Source organism: Ciona intestinalis, chromosome 1 (genome assembly GCF_000224145.3).
Source record: "Ciona intestinalis chromosome 1, KH, whole genome shotgun sequence".
Lineage (NCBI taxonomy): Eukaryota > Metazoa > Chordata > Ascidiacea > Phlebobranchia > Cionidae > Ciona > Ciona intestinalis.
This window is the reverse complement of record NC_020166.2, coordinates 8430220-8444540: the sequence shown is the minus strand read 5'-3', so window position 1 is coordinate 8444540 and position 14321 is coordinate 8430220. Positions and strand designations below refer to the sequence as shown.

The following is a 14321-nucleotide window of genomic DNA, read 5'->3' as shown; positions in this document are numbered from 1 at the left end:
CCTGCTGCGGTTCATTGCATAGATAAACATTTCTATATTTGGCTTCAAGTTTTGAATCCGACATTTGTATATAACAAATCTGGCAACTACAGTCCGTAACTAGAATTGAAATTGTAAGTTCAATTCTACTTTACATTTAGCGCACTCTAGCGGGCATGATTTTAATATATTTTAACCGCTTGTCGCGTGAGAGAGCAAGACTAGAAGTATGTTCGGGGAGTTGTGTATTTGGGTGTCTCCGTTCCTCGAAGCTGTTTAGAAGAATTGGCACACTGCGTGTTCGGTGTGTCTATCCTTATAAGGATAGGCGATGTGCCGCCGGAAAATAGTTTAGATATAGCCGGGTAAATAAGTTTACAGTTTATTGGATATTTCGTTCTGGTATAAATGCCGTTTGACAATTAGGAGTCGCTTAGGACTTTATGTCAAAGTTTAGTGTTACTGAACAAAAAAAAAGGGTGAAAGTTTTTCCCGTTTGGTATAAAGTAAAAATAGTGTGGTAAATGAAATTGTTCTTGTGTTTATGTAATGTGTGTGTTTTTCTGGTTTTGTCATTATGTTAGTAATAATAAATCGAAACTTCCGAATTAGATCATTTTCGTTAGCCCTTATATCAATTCATAATAATTTTAAAGTTGTTTTACTTTTAATTTTACTGCCAGTTTATGATTTTTACATTATTTATGTTGAAATTCTTTTCTGAAATAGAACAATTAATTTACTTTCTTGTATTTTTTGATGTAACAAGGCATTCAGTTGTTTAATGCTAAATAGTTGTAACAACTAAAGTGTGTGGATATACAGTTACACACATATGATTCATGCTGCATGAAATATTTATGTTGTTGTTGTTCTATATATGAACATAATATGGTCACAATATGACAGTGAAGTTATTCTGTTCTATTTATAAGGCCTAAAAAGAGAACATGTATGTCTTTAAAGTGCATGTAAACAGTGGGAACAGTTATGTAATATTCTGTGCACATTTTCGAAAACATGTATATATTTACTTTTTTTGAAAACATATTTACTTTTTTTTCAAAAACACTTTTTTCAAATAAAAAAATCCAGAGCTAATACAGAAAACATATTTAAAACCATTGTCTTTGTCTCCAGTTTATGTGATGCTGTTATAACCTTAGATACTAGTTTCTACTGTGTGTCATAATACATTAGTTTTAAACTGTTGCATCGTATTCGGAGTAAAAATGTCAGCGTTAAGTGGGGTACGGATGGCCGACGGTCGTTATGCCGACGGATCGTGGGAATTAAAAATCACGGTAACTGACATGTCAATTAAAAACGAACAAGGTGAAATTTTAAAGGAAGTTGAAATCCCAGTCTTGGTGACCACTGAACTACACGTGGGAGGGGTCATCGCTAAACTTGTGGATTCATTAAAAAGCAAATACGGTGAGCATGTTGTGTTGTTATTGGAAGTTTAAGTTTTATAGAGTAGAAGAATTTTCAATTTATTTCATCCTGCTGTTTTCTGTTACTCCATAATTTCTTGTGTTATTTAAGCTATCACATATCAACGTATGTTTCTAATATATGTATACCACTGTCTACGTATAATATATAGGGACTTCGGAAAAGCAATTTCTATAAAATCTTTGATATAAGGTTAGTCTGTTTACCAGTGTTTTGTTGCACACTTTATTAAAAATCTTGGGTGTTATGTACTTTTTTTAAATAACACATTTGATGATAGATATTCTGTAACCATTTAAATTTACTGAACTGTCTTAAAACAAGCGTGTCACATTATCTTGTGTGGGTGTTAGTGTAATGTGTTTGGAATGTAATGGGATATTCTGGTAATTCCTTATTGTCATTGTGATCCATGAAAGGGTGAATAAACACGACCTACTTATCATATTTGTTCCTTTGTGACATCACAGTTGAGTGTGGATCAAGACAAACAGTTGAATTAATTTGTGAGAAATTTCTTTGTGTGATGCGATAATGCAAATATGGGTTGGGGAGAAAAGTTTGAAATTATTTTTATTGTGACCAATATTTGTGAAACTGGCACATTTCTTATATATATCTGTTAAGTTTTAGATGTTTTCTCCTTTTTTGCATTAGTTTGCTTGACCAGTATAATAAAAGCCCGCACCACATATCATCTTGTATTTTTTGTGGTTCTTTCCAGATTATATAAATAAAACTTATAAAATGACAATTATACACACATGTTTTTTAAGTAAGAGACATTTTTTCCCCAAGTGTTTATGTTTTTCATTTTTATATACTTTATATATATTATATTATATATATCTAATCAATTTTAAATCTTTTTCTTCATTTTTCACATTTTGTATTTTTTACATTGGTTTACATAGACACTCATTTTATTATGCAGATATTACCAAGAGTTTTGTTATATCTGTTAGGTTTTGGATATGTTTCTTCCTTTTTTGCATTGGTTTACTTGGTTAATTTTACATTAACAATCATCTTATTTGTAGATATTACGAAGAGTTGGTCGGACTACGAGTTATGGTGGCCCAAGGCTTGCAAATGGTTGGATAAGATGGGACAAGTTTTGGGGAAATACGAGGTTCAAGCAGATGCAGTGTTACTATACACACCTAAACACAAGGTATATAGCAGTGGATCTTTATTCTTTATTTATAGAGTTTTGATCCCTTTGGTAAATTTTCAAATAATTTCAAACATGGCCATACATAGATACATTTAATAATAAAATTATAAATTTTCTAAAAAAAGCAGGATGTTCTTAAACACCACCAAAAGTAAATAATACAATATATATATATATATACAGTGGCGCAGCCAAGGGGGGGAGGGGGGTTCGTGGGTCGTGATCCCCCCCCCCCTCTTTTAAACTCCCAAAAAAAATTTTTTTCTTTTAAGTTAAAAACAAATTTTTTTTGAACAATTTTTTCGATTAAAACCCTTCCTTTATTTTTTTCTTGCTGCGCCACTATATATATATATATATATATACTACACATTTTACCTAACCATCTTCATTTGTTTACAGGTAGTAAAAGTACAACTACCAGATTTGCAATACGCTAACATTCGCGTCAACTTTGCTGCAAAGGTTCTCCACACAGTTATTGAAATCTGTAAATTTTTTGGTAAGTTTCAGGTTTTATACACTATTGCATATGTTATATATTTTAATTTTTTAAAACCTGAATTGGTTTTGACCTTTGACCAAAAGATTAGCATAAAAATGACCAGATTGCCTGCAAAAAGTTTCCTCCAAAAAGTTTCCTCCAAAATTTGTACAATTTCATTTGAAAGACAAATCCACAAGCATGGTGTTCAATCAGGCCATAATGAATATGTATAATAAAAATTTGCTTATTTTCAAGCCAAAAAATATTATTCAGAGTGCAAGTCTATGCAAAAATAAGTATATATATATACACATTTAATACTATGTGTCTTAAATGTCTTTATTTGTTAAAAATAGTTAACACGAAGTCTCAAACAAAAATCTGTGAATGACTTTTCAAGAGTATAAATAGTTATAGACAATAAAACCCCTGTGCCATTTTACCCAGTATAACCAACAGATATTGGTCCCAGAAATTAAACATTTCCCCCCTTGTGCCATCTTACCCCACACCTCCCCTAGATATTAAACATTTTACCCATTGTACCATCTTACCCCAGATATTCACCCCAGAAATTAAACATTAATTGACCCCTTGTGCCATCTTACCCCAGATATTCCCTCCAGAAATTAAACATTTTACCCCATTGTGCCATCTTACCCCATACCTCCCCCAGATATCCGTCACCCCGAAGAATTATCCATCCTCGTCCCTCCGAAAGCATCCAAGGGTGACAAGTCCAACACCCCTTCAAAATCAAGCAAACAAAATGCAAATGGGACCCAGGAATCAGGGGGCTTACTTACCCCTAATGTGTTAACCCCAGGTCTTACCCCGACCTCACCCTACACCCCAGGTATTCAACGTTATTCTGCTTATATTTATATCTACCTTTAAAGTGTATTCAGGACCTAGCAAATTTATATATTTGCACTTACAACAAAATCTGTTTGACCAAAAAGTTTATCAAACATTTAACATAATGTGCCTACATTTCTTAACATATCTTTACTTTGAATATTAGTGTTAAATTATGGTCTGCAAATTTTAACATATTTACTTTAAATGTTACTGTTAAATTATGGTCTGCATTTTTATATTTACTTTTAATGCCTATTTTAAATTAATGCCTGCATTTTTTAACATAACATTACTTTTAATGCTGACTTAGTCCATTTCAATGTTGCAAGGCTTAAACCCAGCCAAGGTGAGACAAACATAGTAAATGTTGTTGCTAATTGTGGCTTACATAGCAATCAATGGCGTAACCAGGAAAAAAACTTTTCAATTTTCAAAAAACAATGGTAATTTTTCAAAGAGATAATCAATAAAAAAATAAATTCTCATTTTTATTCAAAAATATTTTGCGAAAAATAGGGGGCCGAGACCTCCCTTGTTCTCCCCCTAGTTGCGCCACTGACAATAATCATTATGTGCTTCATAGTTTGCTGTGTTGTTATTGTTGTGCAGTAGATGCTGTGTCATTATAGCAATATTTGTTTTATTTAAAATTGTAAACAATCATACAAGCTTGAATATGAAAGCTACAGCTTTACTGTTATAGCTTTAAAATGATCAAATAATAAAACTAAACGTTTATATTTAAAATATACGCTAAACTGTGCTGCTATTTAGTAGCCTATACTGTATCTTTTAATTAAATAATAATTGGGTTAAGTGGTAAAAGCACAACTGGTAAAGAGACTTAGTATCTCTATTATTCTTTTTTACCATACAGTTATAATTTACAATTAAATAAATAAGTAGTCATTTGGGTAATAACCAAATCTGGTATAAATCCTAGGTCTTCCAACCAGAAATTCACCAATAGATATAGAATAGAATATATTGGTCAAATATCTTGTTTTAGTGAGTGTTTAATTATGATAGGCCTATAACGGTTGCTGACGTTGCTACGTAATGTTGTTAGTTTGTACATAATTGGTGAGCCAAATCTGGCCTACATCTTAACTCTTTAAACTATGCCTGGTGGTTTTTTTAATAGACATTAATTAGTTTTGATTATTTTTCTGATTTTAGTAACATAAAATAATTTTATTAATAAAAAATAGGCACAAATAAATTATGTACAATTCCTAATAATTTATCACCAATAATTACCCATATTTTATGATTCTAAGTTTTAAATGATTAACCTAACTTCTGCATCTAATCTGTACTGAGGGTGCTATAGATTGTTTAGCAACCTAAATTATAGATAATTGTATCATAACATATGCAATCATGCAGTATTTGAAGTGGGTGGCTTAATTTTAAGATGTTTAAAGTGTGTAAGATGGATATAGTTTAACATCGGTTAATGTACTTACAAACTAGGCAAAGTACAGATATTTTTTTAAGTTCTGTAAACCAAAGTAATGAACTCTTCACTTGGATTAGTAAAAGTTTTTTATCTGTTTGCATAGACCAACATAATTCCAATTTCAGTGTTGCATATAATACACTCATTTAGACCAACTTTTTTCTAATTGCATTGTTTTAAGTTTCACCAAACACTCAATAATCTAATCCCACAATCTCCCAGGCTCCCCTATGTACAATACACTCACACCAAAGAATATGAAGGGATCACCAATGGCGTCTCACAGTTTAGAGTTTCTCGACAGTGCATACGTTGACCCAAAGCTTCTCACAACATCAGCAAAACCATCAACTTTTGCGCTTGCTAATCTGTTTCGACCAAAAAACTTATTGGATAAAGCAAGATATAACACAGGGTGAATATTTTGTTTGAATATTCTGTTCTAAATGGATCAGGTCCTACAGCGCGGCATTTGATGGAACCCGAGATTTAGGCCAGACTTGGCCCATTACCATTACCCCTATGCCCTATTTAAGATGTTACTTGTTTATCATTCTTTCAAAGCTATTTCTAAAGTTGTTTTTACCCCTGCTTAGATGGCTGGACAGTTCAAGATGTTTAATGGAGCAAGGCGTCACTGAGCACAGCATCATTTTCCTGCGATTCAAATTCTACTCATTTTTCGACCTCAACCCAAAAGTAAGATGTTTTGTCTTCTTATATTATTATTCTATTCTATTCTATGTCTATACGGGTGATGCCTGTACAGTGTGGTAAACCATTGGACCTGAGGTGTGGACCATAGTTGGCCTGCTATATTAAAATTTAAATTTGGTTGTGTTAAAGCACATATTGATTGGGAAAATGGGATTTTGCGAAAGACACAAATTAAAACCACAAAAAGTATTAATAAGTTCTGCTTTCCAAACATTTTGTATTTGGAGTGTTAGGTGGATATTTCACTCTATGTTTTAAGTAGTTTATTAGTTTGGTGCAAATACTATATGCATACTGATACTGGTATGTTTAAGTACATTGTATTATTTGTTGTACAAATTGTTCAGGCACCCACAGTGAGGCTTATTATCTCTAATTGGTTACCCAGCATGTTATAAGTTTAGAGGTTTAACTTTGTTAAAGTCAAAACGCCAATTTATTTAATTGTAAATAACTAACCAAGCATCACACAGCCTACTGTTGCATCATAATTGTTTATAAATGAACAACCACAATGGCTATTGTTGCAGAACACTAAGCTCTTTTTGAAATTCTAGTTAGAATATAAACTTGTTTAAGCCTCATGGGACTTGTGTTTATTGAGTATAAGTGAATGTTGGCCTTGAAACACAATATGCACTTAACTGAGTGACATATTATGAATAAATACATTACATAAAGCCTATAGTTTGAATTGAAATTGTTTGAAATATTGATATTACTGTGGGGTAAGATGGATATAGCACCTAATATCCCATATTTCCTAAACGCGTTTATAACAATTAGCCTTGTTCAAGTACTCTGATCCTGTTTTAAACAATTAACAACAGTCTATGGGAGTGGTGAAGATAATTTTGTTAATATTCTTTGTTTACTACCACATAAAACAAAATGAAAGCATGTCCTGTGTTACCTGAACCTACTATATCACCAATAAATGTATTTTATGGTTTCTGATTGTATAAAATGTTGTTGTTGCTTCTAAATGTGTCATTGTGAAAGCATACACCCATACAAACACATCCTTTACACACACATACATATACTTCAGCCTGGAGCCTTATGTCCATTACTGTATGTGAAACTATGAAAGTGTTGGTTTAAAATACGTTGTACCATTGCCCACCCAACATTTGTAAACGTAAGAGCAAAATCTGAAAGTTTGCAAAATGCAAGGAAGTCATGTTCCATGCATTCAGCTCGATACAATCTTATGACATCACTTCCTGTTTCCTTGTTACAAGTTTCAGTGTTGCCAGATGCTTTTTGCAGTGTTGACCATTTCTATTTATTCACCTGTAATATTTTATTTTTTCCACAACTTTTGAAACTTTGGACATTGTTTTGCAATTAAAATGAGTGGTTATAGAAAAGGCCAAATTGATATAATATTCCATTCTGTGTAATAAATAAAAAGGATATTGGAACGTTTCATAAGAGATATTCAATATGCCAGATTTTGTAGTTATATATATACTGCCTACATTTATAGTCAGATATGTTTCCCAAGTTATAAGAAGGAATTTCAACACAGCATTGTAAAGTAAAGTATTTCAATATTTAGAAATTTAAAATGTTTAGGATTTTGTTAAGGTAAAAAATTTAAAAAAAGTTTCTTTCCACTTTTCCAGTGTAAATACTGATCCTGCTTTGAAGTGCAAAACACACATGGCGGTTTAAAATATGCCGCCAATATATAAGTTTCAAACCACAAGTATCATTTTATTGCTCATAGCAAACCACAGAGCAAACATTCATAGCTTTAGTGGCACAGCTTAGATATCTTTGTGGTTACATCACTTCTCTACTGACCTATGTTATATGAATCAATATTTGAGTTGTTGTCATTTTTATTTGTTTTGTTTCCATTGGTCAGTTAAATGTATTGTCATCCCGCATCACACTGACTATTCATGTATATTATGATGTCACATAAAGATACAATTGATATTGTTAAACATAATTGAGAAATAGTATTTTAAATATTTAAAGTTATGGGACCTGGGATTTAGACCAAAGTTGGTCCATTACTCATAAAAAATGAATATTTTTATTTAGATGTTTACCTAGAAGCACTTAGCAAATTAAATTGATTTATAAAAAATATATATAATGTACAGAGCTGCTGGCAGCTACTATTTTATTCTGAATTAATATTAGGTCTCTCAAAGTAGGCCGATTACCCCCCCGCCCAGAATACAAATACTTGGTCACAAAATTGCATTTGAGCTGAAATCTTTGAGTTAAGTTACTTTTGGTTTTTATTGTAAAATTCCATAAATTTTATAAGTATTCATGTGTCTTAAAGTAGGCCGATTACCCCCACGCCCAGAATACAAATACTTGGTCACAAAATTGCATTTAATATATTGCCTCCATATTATATTACAAAAGTTACTTTTATTTTACAGTGGAAAGTCATATGTAAATTTTACAAATTCTTTTATTCTTGCAGATATTCATTTAATTATAAGTTATCTAATTTTCAAAGTTATCTAATTTTAGTAGTTTGTCACTTAGTATTAGGTGTATCGTGTTACATTCATGTACAATGTCTATCATAGCCTCAGGCAACCATATAAATGTTTCTAAGAACCGCAACTATTCACTTGAACTCCTAGCTGTCATCTGGTTTAACCAGGGCCTTACTTGTCAAATTGTTTATTTTTTTCAGTCCAATAAAATTGAATTGATTTACTTTTTCAGCTGCTGAAATTTTGGTGAATTTGTTGTAACGCTTTATACCCCTTTGTTTGAACCCAAATTTGGGCTGCAATTTGGTTTTATTTTTAAGAAAAGTTATGTAAAATATAGTTTCAGATACATGTTCGCCAAGCTTTGCTATTAATTTATATTTCAATATTTAGACAGCAACAATTTTAAGAAGCGCTGGCATAATACCAACTTACACTTTCACCTTTATGTTTGTCTAACATTTACGGAGAAAATGAAAAACACAAGAGATTATGACATCATAATCTAGTAAATGGATGATTAACTCAACAATGCCAGCTTAACTATGATGTAATAATAGGTATAAGATAATAATTGTGATGTAAACAATTAGGTGGAACACAGAAAATATATCTGTTATCTTTTTTTCCAAGAACAGATTTTCTGGTAAAAGTATCATAAGTTAAATAAATCGTCACAGGCCCGAAGAAACATTGTTTTTTTTATAAATTTATGTTAATTTAATCCTAAAGGAGTCCTATCTTACCCCACAGTACTCTATGGTTTATATTGGAAGATTTGTCCTTGAAATGTATTGTCAAAAGAAATACATGTTTCTATGTTCCTTGTATAGCGGCATATTGGGTTTTAAAAAAAATTATGTTAATTTCAATGCTAGAAACTTTTTATGTTAATTTTAATCAGTTCTTTATATAACATTATAACACCAGTTTGAAATCTATTGTCAAATATAAATATATATTTCCTGTTGTCTAGCATCAACAACACTAAGATATCTTATTTCTTTCAACCTTGATGATCTTAAAAGGAAATCTTGTTGTTTCCTTTGTATAAGAAAGGAAGTGTGACATCATAGTCACCTAACAATGGCCACTGTTGTGTCATACAACTCATAATCCTTAATTGGCAACCCCAATGTTTGTTGCGTCAATTCAGCTCCATATACATTCTTATAAACTTGTAAGGATGTATGAATTACCGTATATACCTTATATGGGAAAGGTTATTATAAGGTTAATGCCCATCTTATGCTGTAACATTCTGTCTATAAATGTCATGCTTCCTGACAGGCATAAGTGGTCACATTTTCCTGTTATGCCTCTACATACATATATTCTAAAGCGAGTATTTTTCAAGTCGCAAACAATTTTTTTATCTAAGATTGTATATAAGGTTGCAGTTGCTGGTTTGGTGATCCTAACAACTGTCAGAAAGTCTTTTCACATTTCTAATACACCTATAATACAGATTGTATATAAATAAAATGGTCTGGTAACGAGTTTTTTTTTCTCCAAAGAGTATTATATGCTATGGGTGTCCTCTTCTCCAACCCTGCTGTAATCATATGTACAGATTCTGTTCAAATAAGAGTCTAATGATTTTAAGCGAAATATACGCATAAGTACACTATTCATTGGACTTTATTTGTTTGCATCAAATTTCCTATTACTTAATCTTGTACATTGTGGTTATGTTATCCATGTTTATCATTTGTGATATAGGAGGAAAATACTTTATCCTTGTTCTTACATGTAATCCTTATCTTTCCATAGGCTGTGTTGACCAGTAAAATTCATATGATTTGTCTGGCATCACTGGTGAAATTCATATAATTTGTCTGGCATCACTGGTGAAATTCATATGATTTGTCTGGCATCACTGGTGAAATTCATATGATTTGTCTGGCATCACTGGTGAAATTCATATAATTTGTCTGGCATCACTGGTGTACCAGGATTTTTGTCTGGCATCACTGGTGTACTGGTTTTAATGTGTTTTTTATACCACTAAAAGTTGTACAACAAATTTTTATGTAACAAGAAAAATTGTAATAATAAGGTGTCAAATTCCTATTAATGCATTACGAGAGTGCCACAAACATTCATAAATAAAAATAACTACGTTAGGATATACGTTTGAACATTATTTTCAAATTTAGATTAAACCATCAGATTTTAAATCAAGCTTTACCAGAAGGGATATTTACTTGTGTTGAGGTATGCCTTTAGTAACAACGGCATAACATTAGTGTTCAGTAAAAAGTGACCACCTAATACTAGTGTCAGTGTGTCATCCCATGTAACACATGTTAAAAATCATAAAATCAATGTAAACATGAATTTCCAATCAAATTCAAGCATTTGTTTAAAAGCTGCAATGTAAATTGAATATTCACCAACTACCAGTGTTTCATTTTACAAAACACTGTGCATCTTTTGCACTGTATGTTTTTGTATTGCGCAACACTGCATGCAGCAATGTAGGAAATGACATCATAAACCATGCGATTGTTGTGTTGACAATCGTGCCAATATAATGAAACGACAAGTATTCGATTTATTGTTTCTATTTCGGTGAAATTGTAACTTTCAAATCAATACTGTCTGGTTGGTAACTGACTAACTGATTGACAAAATTGATTAAAAACTTCTTTTCGACACCGTTATACAACATAGGTGTCTTTGCTGTCAAATATTTTGATTAATTGTTTCTATTTTTGATAAGTTTTGCTGAACAAATTTGATTATATTCCTTTATTTCATATATATTTGTACAACCTGGATATTTTCGCTGTGTTGGGTGGAAAGTATTTGGTTATTTGTTTTCATTTTTGAAGTTGTATTCATTTTGATAAGTTGTAACTTTGGGGTCAAACTTACAAAACCATATATATGTATGCTCACATGGTTTTATTTATGAACAAATATTTGCATTGTGTTAAACCCATTGTTTTGTTGTTTAGAAACAAATATGGAAATCGTTAATTAAATCAGAAATACGTCTATTTTTGTCCCAATTTCCATTTTTGTAAACATTAAATATATGCAGTAATATTTGCAACAGAAATCCCTACATTTGGGTTTGAATTCCTAATCCCCATTGTCTTATATACACAATAATAATAAAAAAAGAAATTTGTCCATTTTTGGTCCAAATATAACATTTCTATGTAAACACATCAAACCCACATTAGCAGATTGTAGTATTATAATGATCACATTGTTACTTCATAATGAGAGTTGTATCAGCATTGTTTGCATTCCATTCACCTTACTTGGCCAGTCATGTGTGATGTCACAGTGGTTACATGGTTGAGTGACCGCCAAGAATGTTTCTCTCGTACAAGTTGGAGAGAAAAATGAGAAAACTTGGTTTGCTTAAATTTTGCGACTTTGCATTAATAGAGATGTTTGAAACTCAATAGGAATTATACCTCAATAAAAACACAATATTGTATCAATTTGTTATTGTCCCTTTTTAAAGATTTATAAAACTTGACATAAGATTTTTTCTAGATGTTGCAACGTATGGTTTTATACCAAATGAGACGGTAACAGAAAATGAAAACATGAACCAACTTTTAAAATGCCAATCACGCTTTGTGCATTAATATAAATGTACAAGACTTGACGTAGGATTTGTTCTAAAAAAAAAGTACAATATTGCTTGAAATTTTGTGGCTTTTGCATTAAAATAGATGCTTGACAAAATTTGCATTAACAAAAAAAAATGAAAGTATGATATCAAATTTGTTTTTACAACAAAAGTGTAATATTGCACGAATCTTTTAACTTTGGGCACTGTTAAAGCTGCCTTTCTACAATAGTAAAATGACAATATTGCTACTTTGTTGCTAAAACATTTTACAAAAATAAAAATATTGTTTTTTTTCACGAATGTGTCTGTCGTAAAATTTAGAAATTGGTTAAAACAATTACAAAATTTTGTGTGTTTTACCCAATTACTAAATTCCATATATTTCTAAGTATTGAATTGCTGAAAATATTGTATTGCTACGTTTACTTAATAGCCAACTTTAAAAAGAATAAGTTATATATTTGATAAATGGGCTGCGAATTGTCACATTTCTACAATGATGTATTAAGCAATTAATCAAACTATCATCTTATGTATTTACAAAGCTATGCTGTTGTATGTATGCCCTGTGTAATATCTTAGGCTACATCAATAGTGCATTTAGAATATCCTAATCTGTAGTTGGTGATTAAATTTATTTATAATAGTTCTCATTTTTTTGCCAGCTGTCCTATTTTTTATTTATTCTGTAACACTGAAAACGTGGGCCCATCAGAACCATACGTGTTGTATTTTTTCACTGCTAGTTATATAAATTCTAAATTTCATTTTGTCGCACCGTAAACGTTCTATGTCTAAATAAAATGTTTCCTATATTATTTGTATATCTAAATACAATCTAATAATAATTTTAGCGTTATATAAATTCTGAATTATAGTTTATTCTACAATAAAAATCCTGCCTAAAATATAATGTTTCTATGTCTTTATATTATTTCTACATCTAATGTAATCGTTATTCATCGACAGTATGACTCAGTGAGGATCAACCAGCTGTATGAACAAGCCAAGTGGTGTCTTATGTGTGAAGAGATTGATTGTACAGAGGAAGAAATGATTATGTTTGCTTCACTACAGGTATGTAGGTTGTTCTATAAGGGTAATGCATATTAGTACATTAGTGGTCTTGGGTGTAAATATGTTGCCCTGACAACAAGGGTGCTACAATCTAGACTGTAATGAGGGAATTCAGACATTTTTGGGGTAATAGTAGACCCAAGTTCCAGGTCTCAGGTGTGCCATCACTGAAGACATCACCCTTATAGAATAGAATCTGTATTATTAAGTGTCTATAAACTGTCTCAGTAGGGTCTAGATGGTAGCGCCCTGGGTGTTGGGATAATAAACCTACATCCCAGGTCTCAGGTGTGTCTCACTTAAGACCTCACCCTTATAGAATAGAATCTCTATTATTGAGTGTCTATAAACTGCCTCAGTGGGGTGTAAATGATAGCACTGTGGGTAATATTCAAGTTCCAAGTTATGTCACAATGAACTATAATGACATCACAATGTTTATAGTACCACATCACAAAGTTATCGGAGAACACAGACGAGGAGATGGAGCAAAACGATAACCGTGATATTGAACAAGCGTTGCAAGATCTTGAAGGATCGTTGGGAAGTTCCAGTGTTGCCAGCAAGGTTTGTGGGTTACTGCATATTTTACTTTGTGGGTGATTGTGTGAATGGACGTAACTTATTTATCCTCACATGGTGGGGTAACCGTAGTCAATAAAACAAGTGTGTTCTGTTTCGTACACCTCTTGCCCGCTTACGAGTTACCATGAATGTAACTCATTTATCCTTGCATGGCGGGGCAATGACAGTCATTATAACACGGGTGTTCTGTTTTGTTCATCTAGTGCCCACTTACGAGTTACCACGTATGTAACTTTGTGTATTTTTGAGAAGTATTTTGTTGTGTATGGCATTTTATGAAGTCAATTTCAATATCAAAAAAATCCCTCCAAAACACTAAAATTGAGATCATGTTTCTGATCGTTTGTGAATTAAATGCACCATCCAATAGCCTGCTATGCATACAACACCCATGCATATACCCCCATTAAAAATGCATTACATACCAAGCTTATTATAGCTGTGTT

General features: G+C 31.8%; 1 protein-coding gene across 1 annotated transcript in view; it reads left to right on the top strand.

Annotated features, from left to right (window-relative positions):
• Positions 1 to 1118: 1118 nt before the first annotated feature.
• The window catches only part of LOC100176559 (fermitin family homolog 2), a gene marked incomplete in the record, with an annotated part of 15028 nt that continues 1825 nt past the window's right edge, over positions 1119 to 14321 (top strand). Inside the window, 8 exon segments of the mRNA XM_009864184.3 lie at positions 1119 to 1416; positions 2478 to 2611; positions 3017 to 3116; positions 3778 to 3957; positions 5647 to 5839; positions 6021 to 6123; positions 13183 to 13290; positions 13735 to 13857. Of these exon segments, the coding sequence (XP_009862486.1) occupies positions 1212 to 1416; positions 2478 to 2611; positions 3017 to 3116; positions 3778 to 3957; positions 5647 to 5839; positions 6021 to 6123; positions 13183 to 13290; positions 13735 to 13857 (1146 nt within the window).